Source organism: Triturus cristatus, chromosome 2_1 (assembly GCF_964204655.1).
Source record: "Triturus cristatus chromosome 2_1, aTriCri1.1, whole genome shotgun sequence".
Lineage (NCBI taxonomy): Eukaryota > Metazoa > Chordata > Amphibia > Caudata > Salamandridae > Triturus > Triturus cristatus.
In genome coordinates this window covers 151015684-151037924 of record NC_140581.1, presented here as the reverse complement: position 1 = coordinate 151037924, position 22241 = coordinate 151015684, and the positions used below count along the sequence as shown (strand labels likewise).

Here is a 22241-nt window from a genome sequence, read left to right as displayed (position 1 = left end):
GTGGTGCCCCTCAGGTCCTGGACCCATAATGTTGCATCAATTGACATCCTCCTAAAAGAAAAGGAGAAATTCTAAAGTTTAGTGCTCTTCTTAACCACAAACAGGCTAGTTTGTGCCAAGACCTTGCCATCCGCCAACACGAAGCTCCAGCGAACCTGACATTTCATGCTATGCCGATCTTTAGCGAGCGAAATCCACACTTCGTGCTACGCATCAACAGCGTGCGTTGACCGCCAACTTGAATCTCCAGCAGCTACTGTCTGCCAAGCCCAACAGAACCTGCGTGGTACATCGACGATCGTCTGGGTGAGGTGCCTAGACTGATTCCGAGCACCCCTGGAATCAGCTCACAGTGTCACCATAAGCCCCCCTTACTGTTCCAAGGAGTGAATAGCTTCTGGCAACGACTGAACACGACAACCCTGTCCCCTCAGAGGTTGTGGTAACAGATCAGAACCTATTGCTCAGTCGCTTGTGCTTTTTTGTTCTCAGAGGGATTTGCAGAGAATACACTGGGGAGTTTTCAATATTTTTATTGAACCAACGTTATTCTTGTAAAAATACAAGTGCTGCGATAATCAATAGACAGAAGCAGCTCAAAGTGATTACAATCACCAAAAGAGTAAATAGCAGATATAGCTCTACCATGGTACTGAAACAGTGTGTTGGACTTGGCCCTGCTTGCAGGGTCCTCCCGGAACTTTTTGCCTTTCCCCCTAGCCTTTTTGCTGTGATGGAATTGGTGGGTTCAGGATTCTGAACACTTTAGCGCTGGTTAGCAGTGCAAAGTGTGTGTGTTGTCTGCCTCACATAGGCTTTCATTAGGGACCCCCATGGTAGAAAATGTAGATGCCATGTTTGGTGTGTCTGGAATGCAAATGTTAAATGCTGCGCAATGGTGCACTCAGGTTTATTTTGACCATTGTGTGAATGTCACTTTTCAAACCGTCACCCGGTCTGTGTGCTTGTGCCTGCCTGAGGTGGGTTGCAGGTCTATTGCTCGAAGTGACCAAGGCTGGCACTGCCCCCTGGGGTGTGTCCGTCTCACACACCCCCAGCTTTTGGAGGGAAGCCTGGCAGAGTGGGTGCTCTACACCTCCCCCAAAACCATTTGGGACCGGTTTCCCCAGAGAACCTTTTAGAAGCTTCTGGCCCTTTCTGGTAGGTGGGGTGAGGAGTGTATATATAGAGGAGCTGAGACTCCATGTGGAGAGACTGTGCGTGGACTTTGATCGAGAGGGGACACTCTGCGAGGAGGTACCGTCGCAAAGGCCTGTGTGTTGGCCCCTGTGCCCATCTGTACTCCTCTGCTGTCCACAGGGTCAGTGAGAGCCCTTTGCTGGAATGAAGACTGCCATGCCAGGAGTGCCACATTACGGGGGTTGACTATTCCTAGGAACTGCTGTCCTGTCTTGAGGAGTGCCCACTGCCTGCTAATCTTTCCCAGCATTGCCTGTGTGCTCTCCTGCCCTAGCGCCTCATGAGCGCTATCATTTGGTTGACTGCACTGCAAGGAGATGAGGAGCATGGGCGCTACCTTCTCGTGTGGGACCCTGGAACTGTGAGCCATCTAGCGCCTCATGAGCGCTGCCTCCAGTATCTGCCCAGAAGAGAGGAGCCGGATCCTGCAGCGCGGTGCTGCCAGGGAAAACTGCTTATTGTAAAAATATAGCGGGAGCCTACCCCGCATGTTGCAGCCCTTCGCGGGTGCCCACCCCGCATCTTCAAGTATCTTTGAACCCAGCGGGTGCCCACCCCGCGTTTGGCCTGCCTCTGAAAACAGCGGGTGCTCACCCCGCATTTGGCAGCCGGTCGCGGGTTCCCACCCCGCTTTATGCGCACGGTTAATTATGTGAACTGAGCGGGTGCCTACCCCGCGTTTGGCTCCTTAACTGCGGGAGCCCACCCCGCATTGCAGCCGCACCGCGAAAGTGCACAAAGGGATCACCGCCGCCGACCCGAGTCCCGGAGCACCGCGCGGGCTCCCAGGCTGACATCAGAGGGGAGCCATGCTGGGATTGGTGCAGCCGAGAGGAGTGTCACCTGGAAGCCGCGCGGAGGCCCAGGAAGCGCAAGGTTTCCTGCTCCGCCCTGCGACCTGCTGAAGCCGGCCGGAAGTAAGGAAGGGGGCTCCCGTGGTGCCGAGGGAGCCCCGCGACGGCCAAGCCACCAGGCGAGTCGCCGGAAGGACGCACCAGAGAGCGGGACCCTGAGCGGGAGAAGGCCTAGGAAAGTCCGGTGAGTGGGCTGCCTGGGGGAGTCGAGTGAGATCGAGGCACAGGACCGGTGCCTGTATGCCCGAGCGGCCCCACAGGAACAGCGGGCTGCTCTAACGTTGGGGCCACCATGTGTGCAGTGGTGCGAGTACTCTTTTTGGGGGCAGTCTTGACTGTAATAGCCCTGGAGTGGGGGGCTCACCTATGCCCAGTAGTGCCAGTACCCTTTTGGGACCCCCCCCCCAGCGGCGCCGCGAATGCGGGCCGTTGCACCGATTGGGCATTGTTTTTTTTAAAGTCCCGGAGTGGGGCTCTCCCGGGTCGAGGTGGCAAAGGGCCACAGTTCTGACTTTGGGCATCTGGTCGCTTTAAAGTCCCCGAGTGGGGCTCCAGAGGCAATATAGGTGCCAGGGACCATTTGTGACTACACAGCTGCACCGTTCTGGCGGCATTGTTGATTTGAGAGTCCCAGAAGAGGGGCTCCCCAGGCGCAGTGGCGCCAAGGACCAATCTGCCACGAGGGGTATACTTGTGTGCATAACAAGATGGGCTCCACTGATTCTGTTTTATGCCCCAAGGCCAAATGATAATGCCTAATGTTCTTACGCTGATGTTGCATTTATGCTTCTACTATGGTTATGCAGAATGTACTTTTAGGCTCATGGTTATGCACACTGCTAATGAGGTTTATGTCAATGCTTTTACCCTAATGATGATGCCTTTGTGCTCACAGGTTTATACTTAATACTTATATGAGGACGCCTAATGTTTTCCCCTAATGCTTACACTGCTGGTTAGGCATAAGGTTTATCTGCTTATTCATAACGATGCCGACATGCCCATATGGTTATGCCCAATGTGACCTATGCTTATTTTTATGCATAGTGTAATTGTATGCCTAATGTTGCGCTTATGCTTAGGGTTATGCCTAATGGTTCGACATAGATGATGACGCCTAGTATCATGCTGGGTGATGTTTTAGGCTCCTGTCTAATACCAATGTGTTCAGGCATTATGTTAATGCAATGTTGTTAGGTACATGGACTTGCCAGTAGCTACTGGCGGTTGCACATTTATTACGGATGCTCTTACCTTTATCCTATTTGTGCTTGTGATGGTTCTGGCAGCGGCCCGATTGGCCCTGCCCTGTAAATAGTCCCCCTGTATATGGCTACCTGGTGCCAGTTGGCACGGCATTCACGACTGTGATGGTATTCTAATGTGTTTTGCATAATAGATATGCTGTTTTCACATAACCTGGCGTGGAGTCTCTTTTGTAGTGTGTCCAGTGTGTCGCCTGTGAGTGTGTGCTGCGCAGATGCTTTACACAATGCTCCGGGGTTTAGCCTACCCGCTCTGCACCACGCTACCCCGTTTCTAACACTGGTGTTCAGCGGTGGGATAGGACTTGTGTTTGCGCAGTACCACAGTGACAACTGGTTGCACTACAAACTCTGCACTTAGAGTAATCACAGATTTGGGGATTATTTTGCCTGAGTTTGTTTCGCCCTGAAAGTGTCATTTTGAATTGCGCACTCCTGTGGCAGCTCTTGCACCTAGGTCCCTTGTCTTGCACTGTGTCTTAGTTTCCTGCCAAAATGGAATCTGCCTTTGATTTTGACAATCTGTTTAAGTACAGTGTGTTGGAGTTGAGGGGGTAATGTGAGGAGAGAGACATAGTAGTAAGTGGGTCAGACACCAAGCCAGCCCTTCAGGGATTCCTGATTAAATGGCAAGAGGATGAATGGGTCAGTGAGCACTATGAGGTAGAGAGGGCCCTGGCCGCATGCCGAGAGGGTGGCCCTAAGAATCCGGAACAGGAGGTAGAAAATGACAGGGCGAGACACTAGTAAGTAGTGAGGACCCCATAGATAGGGAGTCCCGTGCTGGGTCCAGTGTCAGGGGTAATGCCCCATCCCTTTCCCTGTCCCCAGAAGAGTGGGTAGATAGAAGGGAAGAAAGGGAACATCAGCTGGCTTTGGAGAAGCTCCAGTTAGGGCACGCCAAGGAGATAGCACAGCTGAGGGTTGAGGAAAAAAGGTTAGAGACCGAAAAGGTCCTAGTGCAGGAAAGGATGGCTGAGGCAGGGAGGGCCTTCGCCATGGAGAGACTAGCTCAGGAGGGTAGGTTGTCCCCTGAGAGTGGTTTCTGTGGTCTGGATTCACCAGTGAGGGGGGATCCAGTGGTGGCAGCGAGAGTACATCCAGCGTAGGAAGTCCCACTCCCAGATCTCAGTGGATGGTGCCTGATTCCCAGGAATAGGGGTACAGGTTGAAATTTAGGGGCAGTAGGAAACTGTCTCACCAGTCCTGGGAGGAGTTTGTTGATGTGTGTTGTACTGCACTGGAGGATTGGATGGTGTGTAGCGCGGTGAGCGATTTGGACGGGTTGTTCAGTCTGATCATAAGAGAACACGTGTTCAGTAACTGTTTCCTGGTGTTGTGCCAACACCTGTTTGACTCCGGGCTCTCGGATCCCAGGGAGCTTGCATGGGAGGCAGACCTTTGGGTGAGTGCCAGGAGTCTGAGGAAGCATTAGGGAGTGATCCTGAAGGGAGTGGCTCAGGGATCTTTCCACCCAGGAAGGTGGGAGAAGTGCAGAGTAGCCCAGCTAGGCCCCAGGGTAGTGAGAGGGTTGTAGGGCCTCACGTTCGGTCTCCAAGGAGAGGGAGTGAGACGGAGAGGTGTCCCGAGGTCCCCCAACCGCAGTCTCAGGGCCTGGAGAGTTCCATAAGGGAGCCCCAGGTTGGGAGCCTAGGCCGTCCCGGGAAGGGGATCCCGTAGTGTCAGGAGAATCCGGGGCATCCATAAACGGAGCTCCAGTGGTCCTGGTGTCTGCTCAGTCACAGGGTTTAGATCCTGGGCTGGGATGCCAGGTTCAGGTACTGCCTGACCTGGAGGGTGGGACACCTGTAGTCACTGTCCCTACCCGTTTGACTTCCAGGGGTACTACTCCAGTTGGGAGGGTGCGGAACTCTGGAAGCGGGTGAAGAGGGAGGAAGGGCTCGCCTCTGGCACCGGCTCAGCCACAGGGCTTAGATCCTGGGTTGGGAGGCCAGGAACAGGTACTGCCTGACCTGGCGGGAGGGACGTCTGTAATCAGTGTCCCCCTGGTTTGTCTTCCAGGGGTACTTCTCCAGGTGAGAGGGTCCGGAACTCTGAAAGGAGGTGCAGAGGGAGGGAAGACTCGCCTCTGGCACCGGTTCAACCTAAGGGTTTAGACCCTAGGTTGGTGGATCAGTTGCAGGGCCCAGGCCCTGGACCAAAGAGGGAGTTGTGTTCTGAGGGTGCATCGCACAGGAGGAGAGTGCAGAACCCCAGAAGGAGAGGTAGAGGGAGGAGAGCCTCGCCCTGACTGCTGGTCAGTCTAGGGTGCGGACCCCAGGTGGGAGGACCAGTGGCAGTTTGCAACTGCACGGAGGAGAGGTAAAGAGGCCAAGGGGTACTATGTGCCTGGGGATACTAACACCCACTCGGTGAGACGGCAAGGACCAGAGACATCTGGGTGGCCTAGGGGCCGGTCCTGGCCACCACCAACTAGAGAGTACCAGTGGGGTGGATTAGTTGGTCCAGGGAGTTGTGACAGAGGGAACCACCTGGGTCCAGAATGGCGGAGAACCTGCGGGTGCCCCTGCAGTTGCGGGCCCGCGTCCATGTTTTCTCGCCCCAAGCAGGGAAGCCCATCAAGGCATTGATTGGTCTACCCTGGCTTTTGGCTGGTAGGGGGTCATGTTGGACTTGGCCCTGCTTGCAGGGTCATCCCGGAATTTATTGCCTTTCCCCCTAGCCTTTTTGCTGTGATGGAATTGGTGGGTTCAGGACACGGACACTGAACACTTTAGCGCTGGTTAGCAGTGCAAAGTGTGTGTGTTTTCTGCCTCACATAGGCTTGCATTAGGGACCCCATGGTAGAAAATGTAGATGCCATGTTTGGTGTGCCTGGAATGCAAATGTTAAATGCTGCGCAATGGTGTACGCAGGTTTATTTTGACCATTGTGTGAATATCACTTTAAAACCGTCACCCTGTCTGTGTGCTTGTGCCTGCCTGAGGTGGGTTGCAGGTCTAGTGCTCGAAGTGACCAAGGCTGGCTCCGCCCCCTGGGGTTTGTCAGTCTCACACACCCCCAGCTTTTGGAGGGAAGCCTAGTAGACAGGGTGCTCTACACCTCCCCCAAAACCAGTTGGGACCGGTTTCCCCAGAGAACCTTCTAGAAGCTTCTGGCCCTTTCTGGTAGGTGGGGTGAGGAGTGTATATATAGAGGAGCTGAGACTCCATGTGGAGAGACTGTGCATGGACTTTGATCGAGAGGGGACACTCTGCCAGGAGTTACCGCCACAAGGGCCTGTGTGCTGGCCCCTGTGTCCATCTGTACCCCTCTGCTGTCCACAGGGCCAGTGAGAGCCCTTTCCTGGAGTGAAGACTGCCATACCAGGAGGAGTGCCACATTACAGGGGTTGACTGTTCCTAGGAACTGCTGTCCTGTCTTGATGAGTGCCCACTGCCTGCTGATCTTGCCCAGCTTTGCCAGTCTGCTCTCCTGCCCTAGCGCCTCGTGAGCGCTATCATTTGGTTGCCTGCACTCCAAGGATGTGAGGAGAGTGGGTGCTACCTTCTCGTGTGGGACCCTGGAAATGTGAGCAATCTAGCGCCTCGTGAGCGCTGCCTCCAGTACCTGCCCAGAAGAGAGAGAAGAGCTGGATGCTGCAGCACGGTGCTGCCAGGGAAAACTGCTTATTTTAAAAATATAGCGGGTGCCTACCTCGCATCTTCAAGTATCTTTGAACCCAGCAGGTGCCCACCCCGCGTTTGGCCTGCCTTTGAAAACAGCAGATGCCCACCCCGCATTTGGCAGCCGGTCACGATGCTCACCCCGCTTTATGCGTACTGTTAATTACGTGCTTGGCTCCTTAACAGCGGGAGCCCACCCGCATTGTAGCCGCACCGCGAAAGTGCACAAAGGGATCACCGCCGCCGGCCCGAGTCCAAGAGCACCGCGTGGGCTCCCCCGCTGACATCAGATGAGAGCCGCGCTGGGATTGGTGCAGCCGAGAGAAGCGTCACCTGAAAAAGCAGCGTCGAGGCACAGGAAGCGCGAGGCTTCCCGCTCCGCCCTGCGACCTGCTGAAGCCGGCCGGAAGTCAGCAAGGGGGCTCCCGTGGTGCCGAGGGAGCCCCGCGTCGACCAAGCCGCCAAGCGGGATCCTACCCTGCGCTGGTACATTGCCGGAAGGACACGCCGAAGAGCGGGACCCTGAGCGGGAGAAGACCCAGGAAAGTCCGGTGAGTAGGCTGCCTGGGGGAGTCGAGTAAGATCGAGGCACAGGACCGGTGCCTGTATGCCCTAGCGGGCCGCTCCAGCGTTGGGGCCACCACATGGGCAGTGGTGAGAGTACTCTTTTTGGGGGCAGTCTTGACTATAATAGCCCTGGAGTGGGGGGCTCACCCAAGCCCAGTAGTGCCAGTACCCTTTTGGGACCCCCCAGCGACGCCGCGGTTGCGGGCCGTTGCAACGATTGGGCATTGTTGTTTTTAAAGTCCCAGAGTGGGGCTCTCCCGGGTCGAGGTGGTGAAGGGCCACAGTTCTGACTTTGGGCATTTGGTCGCTTTAGAGTCCGCGAGTGGGGCTCCAGAGGCAATATAGGTGCCAGGGACCATTTCTGACTACACAGCTGCACCATTCTGGGGGCAGTTGATTTGAGAGTCCCAGAAGAGGGGGCTCCCCAGGCGCAGTGGTGCCAAGGACCAATCTGCCACGAGGGGTATACTTGTGTGCATAACAAGATGGGCTCCACTGATTCTGTTTTATGCCCCAAGGCCATATGATAATGCCTAATGTTCTTACGCTGATGTTGTATTCATGCACTGCTAATGAGATTTATGTCAATGCTTTTACCCTAATGAGGATGCCTCTGTGCTCACAGGTTTATACTTAATACTGATATGAGGACGCCTAATGTTTTCCCCTAATGCTTACACTGCTGGTTAGGCATAAGGTTTATCTGCTTATTCATAACGATGCCGACATGCCCATATGGTTATGCCCAATGTGACCTATGCCTTTTTTTATGCATAGTGTAATTGTATGCCTAATGTTGCATTTATGCTTAGGGTTATGTCTAATGGTTCGACATTGATGATGATGCCTAGTATCATGCTGGGTGATGTTTTAGGCTCCTGTCAAATACCAATGTATTCAGGCCTTATGTTAATGCAATGTTGCTAGGTACATGGACTTGCCAGTAGCTACTGGCTGTTGCACATTTATTACTGATGGTCTTACCTTTATCCTAACTGCGCTTGTGATGGTTCTGGCAGCGGCTCGATTGGCCCTGCCCTGTAAATAGTCCCCCATAGTATATGGCTACCTGGTGCCAGTTGGCACGGCGTTCACGACTTTGTTGGTATTCTAATGTGTTATGCATAATACATATGCTGTTTTCACATAACCTGGTGTGGAGTCTCTTTTGTAGTGTGTCCAGTGTGTCGCCTATGAGTGTGTGCTGCGCAGATGCTTTACACAATGCTCCGGGGTTTAGCCTACCCGCACCGCACCACGCTACCCAGTTTCTAGCACAGTGTATATATACAGGCATATAAAACAAGGAAGTAATCAGGCATACTCCTACTATGCGAAACCTATTCTGTGTGTACCAAGAGTGTGTGTAGGTGTAAAGCAAAGAATCATCCCATAGGACGATCTACCCCATTACATGGCGGAAGAGAATGTAGGACACAAACTGGACACACCTCACAGAGATGTCGAACTACTGCTTGGTGAAGTCTCAGCATGTGGGCCCCTCTGTGTCAGCTGAATTGCCTCTTCTGCTAATCCTATGGGATGTTGATTGTTTATAATAAAAAGCATCCTTCCGATGTACATGCATATTAGCAATAATATAAATATGTAGATAGGCCAGTCGCCCCGTGGATGAAGATAGAACGGCATTTGTACATTTGTGCGTAAAGGCTTTGTACTTGATGTTCGAGGCATCGTGATAATGAAATGCGAAGCCAGATGAGATAAGTAGTTTCAGAGAAACTAGTCCAACATGGTCACGCACGTGAATATGAGCAAATGGTCACAGCAGAAATGTTATTGTGAAAAAGAGGACAACGTAAGAAATGAGCAGCTTCGCTCCTTCAGCCTAAACCAGGCTTATAACACTACTCCATCGCAAATGGAACTCTTCATGCTAGACTTTAGAAGGTAACTGTTTCAGGTAAACTAACCTCGTTCCATTAGCTGGCTGATGTTTCATCAGGGCTGGAATGAACTTGTGACTTTCACCCGGTCCCACACAACTAGATGATTAGCAAGTGGCACTTTTTTGGCATATTTATATAGCGCGAACTCGACCCAAAGGTATTGGAGCGCTTTATTTATTTATCTAGAGTTTTATATAGCGCTGGCTAGACCCAGAGGTATCAGAGCGCTTTATATAAGGAGCAACATAGCAACATAGCGAGTAACAAGGTGTAATAGGGGGGAGGGAGTAAAGGCAGTCCAGTGAAAGACAGAAAAGCATTCAAGGGTCGTCAGGAGGGAAGAAGGGTCAGGCAAAGATCAGACAAGATGGCGGGTCCGGCTCAAGGGAATCGATGGAGACCATCACCAAAGATGGCCGGATGCACAAAAGTCACGGAAATCATAAATCCAGAAGTAAAAAACCCAGAGAGCATGAATACTTAGAGTACAGTCGGAGGGGGGACGCAGCCACAAAACCCAAGGCGACTGCAAGGCTGTAAGATGCATGCCCAGGCTCTGGACCACGGGGACATCGGTGTACATGATCCGCAGACGAAGGTCGGGGGAAGCCAGCTGGAAGTTAGGGAGGCAGCAGCGAAGTCTGGGGGGGGGGGGGGCGCCTCCCAGGCTCAGGATGATACGGAAAAGCCCAGGAGCGTTGCACCACAGCGCAGAGTAGGTTCACTACCACTTCACTCACGTGTCCCTGCTGTCCTATCGGAGGCAAAGCTGGAGTGCGGGCAGTAAGGGAAGAAACTGCGGTCACGCTCGGAGAGGCCGGGGGATGATCAGGAGGGATGAGCCTCGTCCCTGCTCTTCACCAACCATCCAGGGAGCTCCACGAGAGGTAATCCCCGTTGAGACTGGCTCCTTCGTCAGCCGACCCATTAGCAATTCACCGGAGCACATGGGGGAGGGAGACAAGTAGCGGAGGAACGATGGAACATGTCTGCTGTCCGGCTGGGTAGGTGACGGCTGTGGCGGTGTGCCGGGGCCAGTCTCCCCTTTAGCTGGCGAAGCAGCTCTACCGTGCAACGGCCATGTTGCTCGGCTCCGCCTGGTTCAAGTAAAGATCCTGAAATCGTCCGACGTCCAGAAAAGGGAGACAAAGGAGAAACTGAGACCGCTGCAGACGAGAGACCACCAGGTGAGAAGGGACCAAGAGGGGGTGGAAAACTTGGGGATTTGAGCCAAAAAGGCTATCCCTGGCTAGGTGCTCCCGGCCGGAGGTCCTCACCTGTCGGCTATTTTGTCCTATGTATACATGTGGTCCAATTTGTACAATTGTATACGTATGAAGCCTGTGACCTCGGCTAATTGGAGACATTGTTTATATTTTGAATGCAATATTGTTTTCTGTGCAAGAACTGGTGGAGCGTAGTCACTAAAATTAGGGTAAATGTCAATATGAACATGTGAAGTGTTTCTGATTTACCTACTGGTTGTGATATGTAACATTATTTGTCGCACCGCAGTGTCTGTACAGTCTAAAAATGCGTAAAGGCTCATCATTTTGAAGTTGAACTAGAGATCTCTCTCTCCCTCTATGGCAGACAACGGATCGACTTTTATATCGATTTAGTATACTTTCTATGTTCTTTATTTTCTTACTTATTGAGCAGTGTTTATGACAAATGCTCCAGGATTCTCATTTATCTTGTGCTTTACCGTATTTAGTGCTGGCCATTATTTAGATTAGAGATCAGATTTCACTCCAAATAGTATTTTAAATTTTATTTGCACCATTGGCATTTTTGATTTAGTGATTAACCAATGTGTTTTACCTTCTGTATTTGACTCCTAATTTTAAAACACACCTTCATGGTTTGTACTTTAGCAAACACAAAGAGATGATGGACAAAGAGCTGAAATTTTACAGACACGCACCCCCAGTCACAGATCTTGGTTCAATCCATCATCGTTCTTTAGCTCACTTTGCTATCCCAGTTCATCCCCAGCCATATGCAAATCAGTTTTGTCTCCGTTTCTCATGGGAACAGTACAGCCCGAACTGCCAAACCAGGTCTTCCCTGGACTGGAAACAAGCATCCTGGGACCGGTTTCGGGATAACACCCCTCATCAGCCAGGCTAGCTTGAGTCCAGTGGCAAAGTGAGCAAGGGATCCACGTCGCGGCATACCCTGCCAACTTAGGGCAAACAAAGCAAACACAAAGCGATGATGGACGGAACGCTGAAACTTTTCAGACCCTCAGCCCCAGTCACAGTTCTGGGTTAAATTCATCGTCGTGCTTTAGCTCACTTTGCCACCCCTGTTCAGTACCCTTCTCGTATACATTTTCCCCAGTGGGTTTTCTTTTCTATTTGGGTACATTTAATGAAACATGGTGATCTCGTCTAGAACAGAGTCACACCCAATGGTCGAAGTTGGGGGGATCTCAGGGGCATGGCGTGGCCTTAACTTTTTAATTTTAGGAAAAGAGTTTCCCTACTTTTTGTCAAAGTTCAACCGTCCAGGACGGTTAATTATGGAAGCAGAAAAGCTTCAGCTAAAGTGTCTTTCAGGTAACCTTCTGAGCTGTGAAACTAAGGGGGGGAGGGGGGGGAGACAGCAAAACAAGCCTTCGTGGCAGGGTGCCCGATTGCCTGAAAGAAGTGTAAATGTGCACAAATGCTGAATCTGCAAATGTAAAGGGCGCCTGGTAGCCGGAATTGGCTTTAACTGATGGAATCCCTTGAAACTTCCTGGTGATACACATTTATTTATTTTGAGAGGTACAGTGGGGGAGCTGCCTGCTAAGATGTGAAGTGTGTTATTTTAAAAGACTACTACCATTAAAAAATTGCATCCTGATAAGACATATTTATTATTTTTGAGGGGTATTGTAAGGGAGCTACACGCTAAGCTGCAAATTGTGCGCTTTTAAAAGACAGTTATAAAAATAACAAAAATGCTCTAGTTACACCCTGCAAAAACTCTATATTTTGGAAACACTTTTTATCTTAAACCTTTTTCTGTAGCAGCCAATCTTATGCTGTGTGTAATGGAAGTTTAAAATAATGACTTGCATGTTCACAGTGCTTTCTGTCACAGACTGGGACCTTGTAGCACTAAACATATACACGTCACTATTCTCCACTGCATCAACCAGGATTTGGTGCACTGCATTAACTAATAAACATGTCACATTGTAAGATAGTGGATTTCCCACTGCTTTACACGAGCACCAGTTATGTTACACAAGGACACATTCATTTTTTGGTAGGCACGGGGAGATTAAGTGATTTGCCCAGAATCACAGTATGCTGAGCCAACGCAGAGGCTCGAAATGGGTTTCCCAGCTCCAAAGTCGGCAGCTCTGAGGCCACATCTTCCCCTACTTTGTGCTTTTAGGTACTATACTTACCTTAACTCTTTGAAATTGTGTGTCTCCAGTTCTACTGATTGCATTTTTGTCATTTAGGTGCCAAACTATTACATTTTACTCCCCTTCACCCTCAACCAACCCACAATTTCTCATACAGACCTTTTGAATCGAAATGCAGCAAGTCAGTAAGGACATATTCTGTGCTGAAATCAGGGTGTTCAAAGCAAAATCACGCACTCAATGACACAAACAACATAGACAGTCAAAAATTGAATACGCGAAATATATTATCACATTTTAGCTCAGACTGCTCGGAAGCACTAGAATCAGCCGAACAGTGCACACTTCAAAAGTACTCTATTTAACCAGGTCTTATGCTCAACGGATCCAAATCCGCGCTAATGAAATACCCATATTTAAAGAAATAAAAAAAATAACACTTGGATTTCAACTCTATGTCAATAATCTGAGGTTGGCTTTTGTAAATGTGCAATACAATCAGTTTACAGTGTAGATTGTAGAATATGTACATTTACTTTGGAATTAAATAGATGTCACAATACCTTCTTAGGGTTTTGGAGCAAAAAATGTTTGTTCACACAAGGACCATGTCTACTTACTTCCAGCGAGTACTGAAAGCCTTGTAAGATGTTCTCACTGGAAGAGCAAGAGGCTTCCCTTCTGCAAATACTTGGCATGTAACATAGAGGTCCGAACACGTTTCCTGGTAAAGGCCAGAGAATTTCAGCATCGGGTCCTGCAGAACAGCTTTATAACTCTTCTGCTCCCTCTTCCCTTCCAGACTCCCACTGTAAATAAAACAAATTCAATATGTTATCCCACATGGTTCATCCACTGACTGTTGTAAAGATCTAAACGTAACTTGCACAATTTATGAAATTGTGAACAAATCCAATTTACTTAAATCTGAATTTTCCAAAACAGATCTCCAAATGCTGGTCTGTTTTTTACATGAGTCAATGCAGGGCGTATTCATCTAAGAAGTGAAAAGCACCAAGATTGCAGTAGCTTACAAAATATGCAACTTATGGCAAAGAGGTGTTAGTTTGATGTCAAATGAAGGAACAATGGACATCAAGTAAGAGGAAAGGATTTATTTCAAGATGAAGCAGCATAAAGGACAAACACTCCCAACTGATACCTATTTCAACCTCACTCACCTATGACCTACATTCCACCTTCCAGATCAACACATCTTCCCCTTAACACATGACCCAATAAACAAAAACATGCAGTCAAGCAACAACATAAACTATACATTTCCTGTAACAAAATCATTCAACTTTACTGAACCTCTGTAGCAACAAATATGACATTCCTGGCCATGGTGAAATAGAGACTGCTGATCTTGAATAGCCACAACGCCTTCTTGCAAGACAAAACCCAAAAACATTACTATCTCTGTTTTCACCAACCGTTCCCTTTTTATGTCATGTTAGCACCCAAGGGTATCTTGGCACTAAACGAGTGTAAGACTAGCCACACCTAGGGTCTGGTGGGAATAACTGAAAAGCAAGGTATTCAGCTCCTTGTGGAATTCAAGAAGTGAGTAGGAGGTTCTTATGTGTAGCAACAGGTCATTCCACGGTTTACTACTGATGAAGGAGACGGCTCTACAGCTGGATTTAGCTTTCTGTAAGTGCAGGAACTGTGCAAGTAGGAGTCCAGACAATTGGAGGTGTCTGGAAGGTTTGTAAACAAAGATGCAATTGTTGATGTATGCATGGCCAGTGCTATGCTGTACCTTGCTAGTGTGGGTGAGGAGTTTCAATAGAGTTTGCTTATGAATGGAGAGCCAGTGGAACTGCTTCAGTTGAGGTGATGTGAGTGCAACATAGGAGGTTGAGAGTTATTCTGGCCGCCAGGTTCTAAATGATCTGCAGCCTTCTGGTGAGGTTTGTAGCTGATCTAAGTATAGAGGGTGTTCCCGCACTCTAGCATGCTTGTCACCAGGGCATTTGTGACAGTTTTCCAAGGGCTGATTGGGAGCATTTAAAAACCTTCCTCAGCATCTTCAGGGTTTCGAAGCATGAGATGGTGATTGGATTGACTAGGGCGGTCATGTCGAGTTTGATGTTGTTGATGATCCTGAGACTGTCAGTCCTAGTTCTGTTGGCCACCAGGTGGAGTCCCATGATAATGTGCTCTTCCCAAAGATAACAAGTTTGGTCTTGTCTGTATTTAGCTTTAGAAAGTTGGTCTTGATCTGGTTACTGGGCGATTTGCCCATGAGGGAGAGAAGGAGTTGTATATTGTTGGATGTTGATGTCATGAGTGCAGATGATGCAGACAAGAGGTATGGGCTCAGGAAGGATCCTTGTGGAACTCCGAAGATGAGGTTGTGGGCATCCGAAGTGTGTGGTGCCAGGCTGACTGACTGGGTCCTTCCAGACGGGAAAGAACAGATCCATTGGAGCTCATTTCCTTAGATTCCAATGTCATGTAGGCATTGGATGAGGATGGGGTGGAAGACTGTCAAATGCTGCGGAGAGATCCAGGAGGATGAGGGCCATTGTGTCTCCTCGGTCAACAGTCACGCGGACGTCATACGTGGCAGCGATGAGGAAAGTTTCTGTGCTGTGGTTGTGGAGTTGGTGGTCGTTGAGGTATTCAGTGAGGAGTTTGGTAACAACTTTTTGTAAGACTGTGGCACATAATAGTAGCAGGGAGATCGGTCTTTAGATGGCGATCGTTAAAGGGTTCGCAGAGGGTTTTTTCAGCAATTACAGGACAGCTGCATGCTTCCATGCATCTGGAAAGGTCACGGAAGGTCCCCTTTAAACAATCTATGTGACCATGACACACAAAGTCTCTTCTCATACACCATAGATATCCACCATCAACTCCCAACTCAGATCTCAAACCTTCCATGACCTTTTGTGGATTTAATCACATGGATTCACTTTTCTGCACAATACTAGGTTTCTTGAGTCAAACCATTTGACCTGGTCACTAATGACATCTCCTGGATACCACCTTGCCTCCTATCAATAAAACCTCTCATTCTCTCAATACTTTTCATTAATGCAGCCTCTTACCTCATCTCCACCTTTACTTTTCTCTGGGTGTGCCACTATGGAAATAATTTGAAAGCAGGCTTCCTCATCCTTATTCAAAAGGGGGCACCCCTGTAACCACATTGAGTGTAATTCTTTAGGACAAGAAGTGACTTGCCAAGCTTTCCCTCAGCAGAATTCTGACTTTAACACCAATTGGACCGATTCTTCCTCCATCTTATTGAATCTTCCAACATGCCTGTTTGCTTCTGGTTATATAGAGCCACTCTTTATTGCAGGGCTCGAAAAATGAGGAAAATTTCACTAGACCTGCAGGTCGAGTAACTTGAAACATCTACTTGACTTAACTGCACTTGACCTCTGTGTCTGAAAGCCAAGCAAATGTGACAAGTTAACAAGATTTTAAGGCATTTTCATTGCTCATTCACTTTTTGAGAAATAAAGATGCCTTTAAATCTTGCCACATTTGTTCTGCTTTCAGAGGCAGAGGTCAAAAAAGTCAGTTTGTCTTCCTACTTTCCCGAAAGGGTGAGTAGGACCTAAAAATAGCTAGTCCAAATTAAATTTAGCTCGCATATGGGAGGGGGCAGGTGTTTTTTTTTAATCCTGTATAGTTTAATCTGACTACCCTTTAAAGAAAATCTTGCAACTGCACTCCATTGTCTGAGAATAATTCCTCAGGAATCCCCACCGGCAAAATACATCTTTAAAAAATCCAATGATTATCTCAGTAGTAATACGACCTACCATCTTTATATACAGCCATTTGCAAAACTAATCAATTGGAACTATGGCATAAGACCCCTTGGAAGTACTGAAAATGGACCCATCATGGCAACTGTTAGTTTTCTCCGATAGCCCCTAATTAATCCAACAAGACTACCAAGAAACTAAGGGGATGTATTGCTTCCTCAAAAAAAATTTACATTTATCACCTGCTGATCAGCAAATGCATCTAAACCCAGGGCACCAATAATGTTGTGTGGCCTTCCGTTTAGTACACAACATACCACTATGTGCTTGATGACATGAATCAGTACCTTTGCACCTCAAACTCTCTCAAGTAACCTATTTTATCTCACCCCAACACTACACCATTCTTCAATTACTGCATTCCTTCTTCATCGCTTCATCCCATGTACCTTCAGTGAAAATTGTTTTGCGTTTCCCTCTACATGCCTAAAGGATTTCCTCAGAAGTAAGCACATCTACTTCATATTCTTCCTCCTCCACCATTAAATCATCAATCCCTATTAATAAACGTTTAACCTTCTAAAACCTTCCAAAACTCTATAAAGATACACTTGCAGTTTGGATGACAATCTTGCCAATTCCCAAAGGTAAACTTAAAGCAAAAGTCTAAGTATAGACCTGAAGTCTAAGTTTAGACCTAAAGTCTAAGTTTAGACCTAAAGTCTAAGGTTAGACCTAAAGTCTAAGGTTAGACCTAAAGTCTAAGGTTAGACCTAAAGTCTAAGGTTAGACCTAAAGTCTAAGGTTAGACCTAAAGTCTAAGGTTAGACCTAAAGTCTAAGGTTAGACCTAAAGTCTAAGTTTAGACCTAAAGTCTAAGTTTAGACCTAAAGTCTAAGTTTAGACCTAAAGTCTAAGTTTAGACCTAAAGTCTAACTCTACTATTTGTAAAGTTAGGCTCTTGGTCTAAGTAAGACTTTTGTTCTTAACTTAGACCAAAAGTCTAACTTTACTGCTAGTAAAATTAGACTTTAGTTCTAAACTTAGGTTTCAGGTCTAAACTGAAACTTTTGGTCTACGTTTACCTTTGTGAATCGAGACTCATGTGTTTATGGTCCGTACAAATCACGAACTCTGTACCCCATAAGTATGTCCTAAAATGTTTCACTGCACATGAGCAAGCTAAATGTTCCAGCTCTATAACACCATACCTTTTTCTCTAGGATGAAGGACCCATGATTCATAATCAACTACCCACTTCTCTACCGTGTCCTTTTAGCAAAATAACCACTACTATATCACAACCACACGCATCCAGTAACAAACCACACTCTTTACCAACACAAACTACTTCAGACACTGTGCTCCAATGATTTCACAATTCAGTCAAAACTTTCCCTTCGTTCTGGTCCCCATAAAAACTTGACGATATTCTCCAGTAACCGGTGCATCGGTTCCAATAAATCTAGAAAAGCTCAGTAAGCAGCAATAATGACCATAATTGTTCTTTGCATGCAGGCGTCATAGTAATTGCCTTCACATGATCTGCCTTCACCGGAAAACAATCCTTAGTGACGTGGTGCCCCAAGTACTTCACTTCCCCCCAGCCGAATTATATTTGCTACATTTAATTCCTAAACACGCTGTATTCAATGCCAATAGGACATACTTCAAATTTACATCATGTACCTCTTTATCGTTCCCAAATACCATTATATTCTTGCACCATTCACATCATACCACGTGCCACTCATTAATCTCTTAAAATTTGCCAGAGCACTTGCTAATCTGAATGGCATTCTTTTGTCACAAAATAATTACCATGAAGTGTGTTGAGTCTTTCCCCAAATCAACTTGACACTACAAACTTATGAAAGCTATTTATGAAAAAAACCTACGCCTAATACACCAAAGATAGCAATTTTATAAATTCCAAAGAGGATAAATGTTGATAAAAAAAGCTTTTTTTCCACAGTTTTATATAGCACGAACTTGATGCAAACACATCGGGTATCAAGCGCTTTACATTAGCACCAGTTGCATTACATGAAGGCACATTCATTTTTGTTAGGCACGGGGAGATTAAGTGGTTAACCCAGAATCAAAGGAGGTTGCACGTCCTTGGCTAAACTCGAACCCGCTTCCCCAGATTTAAGGTCGACCGCTCTAGCCGTTAGGCCAACTACTCTACGCAGCTTTATTGAGAAATCTTATGTTAATGCAGAGTCTCAACTCCCCCAACCTTAAGGCAATTACTAGTGGGGATAAATTACCAGAGCCCTTAATAGGTTCAATTGTGTCCCTGGTGTAGAAATCCTTTGAGGTTTCATTCAACTTTGGTCTACATGTGAGTGGTACATCTCTGACCTTTTGCCTATAATCTTTTAGAACAATTAGTGTTTAAGTTTCTTGACTTTCTCTATCTAAGTCTTAAACACATCCCCAAAACCACATTCCGCTTATTGTACACCCCTACACTTGAATCTTGTTCACTCATGCTACTCAAAGAACTCACAGGTGGTTCCGCAGCGGAGTTCAAACTCATTCTTCTGATGTGGTAGTCACAGGATAGCTTCCCATGGTCATACGCACTTTACTCTTCCTTAATCCCCCTCTTAAAACACAAATTTGACAAAACAATTCTTCAAGTTCTAGATTGTGGCTTGAATGAATGAAAAGGATTTGATATAGCGCACAGCTACTCAATCTAGAGTGTCCAGGCCTGGGGTGGACACCGGTGGCAGGTCACTGAGGTGAGATTAATTCTTGAAAAGCCAAGTTTTAAGATGTTTCCTGAACGTTGATAGGTCAGCTGAGGCTCTCAATGAGGCAGGTAGGCTGTTCCATGTTTGTGCACTCAGAAATCCGAAGGATCTTCACCCTAGGAGTCTTGGTTGTATTTTGGGGATGCGTGCAAGATCTGCAGTAGAGGATCTTAAGGTCCTAGTCGGAATGTAGCAGTTGACATGCGTTACTTAAGGAACTTAGCACCTAAGCCACGGAGTGCTTTAAAAAATATCACCATGGCTTTCAACTTGACCCTTTCTTTCATTCGAAGTCAGTGCAGAGATTTGAGGATGGGAATCATATGTGATCTAGGCTTCGGTCTAAGATTCGCTCTGGCCGCTGCATTCTGCACTACTTGTAGGGGCTGATTGAGATAGTCAGGTATGCCTAGGTACAGTCTATTCGCGTAGTCCAATTTTGATGTCACTAAAGCCTGAACCATGATCCTCCTAGTGTCCACTGACAACAGAGGGAGGAATTTTTTTAGCATGCCAAGTGTACCAAAGTAGGAGCCAATCAGTGTTTGACTCTGCTGGCCCATGGAAAGGGCATTGTCAATGACAATGCCAAGGTTTTGTAACCTTTCTCGGGCCGACTGAAGGGGAGACAACTCCATTGGCCACCAAGTGCTCCAGTTACTCCCTGTCGGTTGACCAAAAAAGACAAACTCTGATTTGTAAGAGTTGCTTTTTAACTGATTTATTTTGAGCCAGTTGAACACCTTAGTGAGGCAAGATCTGATGCTGTCTCCGACAAAGTCCTCCTTTTTCACACATAAAGATCAATTGTGTGTCATCAGCATAGGAGAAAATCTTACCTCCATCTTCCTCTACTAACTATGCTAAAGGTGACATATATATATTGGAGAGGGTGGGGATGAGAATGGAGCCCTGAGGTTCAGATTTGGCATGGGAGAGGAGAAGGGGGGTATTCAGATTTGCTGCGATCTATCTTTCAGAAATGACTTCATCCAGGCAAAGGCAGTCCCACCAATGCTCACGTTCCAAAACCTGTCAAGAAGTCTCTCATGCGGGAGACTGTGTCAAAAGCCGATGAGAGGTCGAGTAGTACATGAGCTGTCCTGCCACCCTGATCAGGTTTATCCTTAATGTGTTCAGTAACTTCCAATAGGACTGATTCTGTACTATTATTTAGCCTGAAGCATGATTGGGAACCATGCAACAGGATTCTGTCTTCGATGTATTCTGAGAGTGCTTTTTTTACATGTTTCTCTAAAACCTAGGAGAAAATCGCAAGGAGAGAGATGGGCCTGTAGTTGGCCAGATTGATCTGATCTGCGGTTGGCTTTTTTAAGAGAGGTAGGATTTTTGCCTGCTTCCAGATGTTGGGCATCTGAGGTAGAGAGGGATAAGTTATGCACCTTATTAAGTATAGGGTTAATAGTAGGAGCTAGAGGTGTGATAGTTTTGCGGGCAGGCATCCGTGGGGGAACAAGATTTAAGGCTAGTGAGGTATTTGAGCGGTGACTCTAAATGAAGTTCTGGAAACTCTAACAGTGCTGGGGGCTGCAAGGGGCATACATTTTCATTCAGAGATTGATAGAGGAGCAGGTCCTCCACTGACACTTTGTCAAAAGACTGTTGAATTCGAGCAATCTTATTGAGGAAGGATGTTGCTATCTGCTCAGCCCACTCAGCTGATGGCGGGGCTTCTTTCTTGTCTGCCTTAGGGGAGATGAAGGATTTTACTATATTAAAAATGTCCTTACCCTTATTGTGGGCTATTTCAATTTTGTTTTGTAGGAAATTCTTCTTAGCCTCTCTCACTTGTTTATATTGCGTTTTCAGGGCTGCTTTTTAAGTCTTCCTGTCTTCAGGAGTGTATCCGTCATTTCCTTTCAAGACCTCTACAGATGTTTTTACTGGTTCTAAAAGGTTCATCAAACCATGAGGCTGAGGGTTAACTCCTCCTTAAATGGTGAGAGGTCAGAGGTGCAACGGAGTCAATGTTGGACCTAAGCCATGATTCAAGCATAAGAGTGTCAGAATCTGGATTGCCCAGTGGTTCCGGGCTGGAGCTTTCAAGAGCCTCTGCCAGTGCAGGGATGGATATTTTGTGTAAGGCACTGAAAATGTATTCTGACCTTGACGATTTTAGTAAGGAAACCTTATTACCATTTGGAATTTTAAAACTGATAAGAAGATGGTTAGACCAAGTGATTACCAATAATGTGTTGCAGAAAATCTGGTCCAGAGTGTGGCCCTTATTGTGCGTGGGAGAAGAAATATAGAGGGTCAGATTGCAGGCCCTCATCGTTTCAGATAAAGAGATTACTGGAGGATCATGTGGGTTGTCCATTTGTATGTTAAGTCTCCCAGAAGGAGGAATTGGTTGTATCTAACGGCTAACGGAGTAGTGGCTGCATTGAGTGAAGAAATAATATTGCCAAGAACCCCTGGTGGCCTAAATAGCAGTATTCCTGCTATGCATTGATGAGGGGAGAGCGTGCAGCAAAAGCCCAAGCATTCAGCACCTTTGATATTGTCTAACATAAGAGGGAGACAATCAAACTTTTGTTTAAAAATAATGGCAACGCTGCCTTCCTTCCTGGTATGCCGGTTTTTTCAAAGAATTTTATAGCCCAAAGGGAAAGCTGAGGCAAGAGTAGGATTTGAAGCCTCGGATAACCAAGTATCAGTGAGAAATAAGAGATCTGGTTGATCGTCTAGCAAGAGGTCAGGAATATGCGCCTCCTGCTTTTGCAGCGAGCGGGTTTTCAGTAATATTGCTTTAAAGTTCTTGTCTATATCAGAGCTGATTGCTCTGGTTTTTGCAGTAGAGGTCTTGGAGGGCTTCTCCGGGAACCAGGGGAGGGACCAATTGCAACCAGTTATCCCACTTGTCTACTTCAGCCCTTGAACATTCAGCTAAGCAAGCTTCTAAATTGAGCAATTTATCGCGATCATAATATAG

At 47.3% G+C, this 22241-nt stretch overlaps 1 protein-coding gene across 1 annotated transcript in view; it reads right to left on the bottom strand.

Annotated features, from left to right (window-relative positions):
* PIK3C3 (phosphatidylinositol 3-kinase catalytic subunit type 3) overlaps positions 1 to 22241 on the bottom strand; it is an 855016-nt gene that overhangs the window by 819341 nt on the left and 13434 nt on the right. Inside the window, exon 2 of the mRNA XM_085629033.1 lies at positions 13410 to 13598. Coding sequence (XP_085485159.1) covers positions 13410 to 13598 — 189 coding nt within the window. The remainder of the gene's footprint in view (positions 1 to 13409; positions 13599 to 22241) is intronic.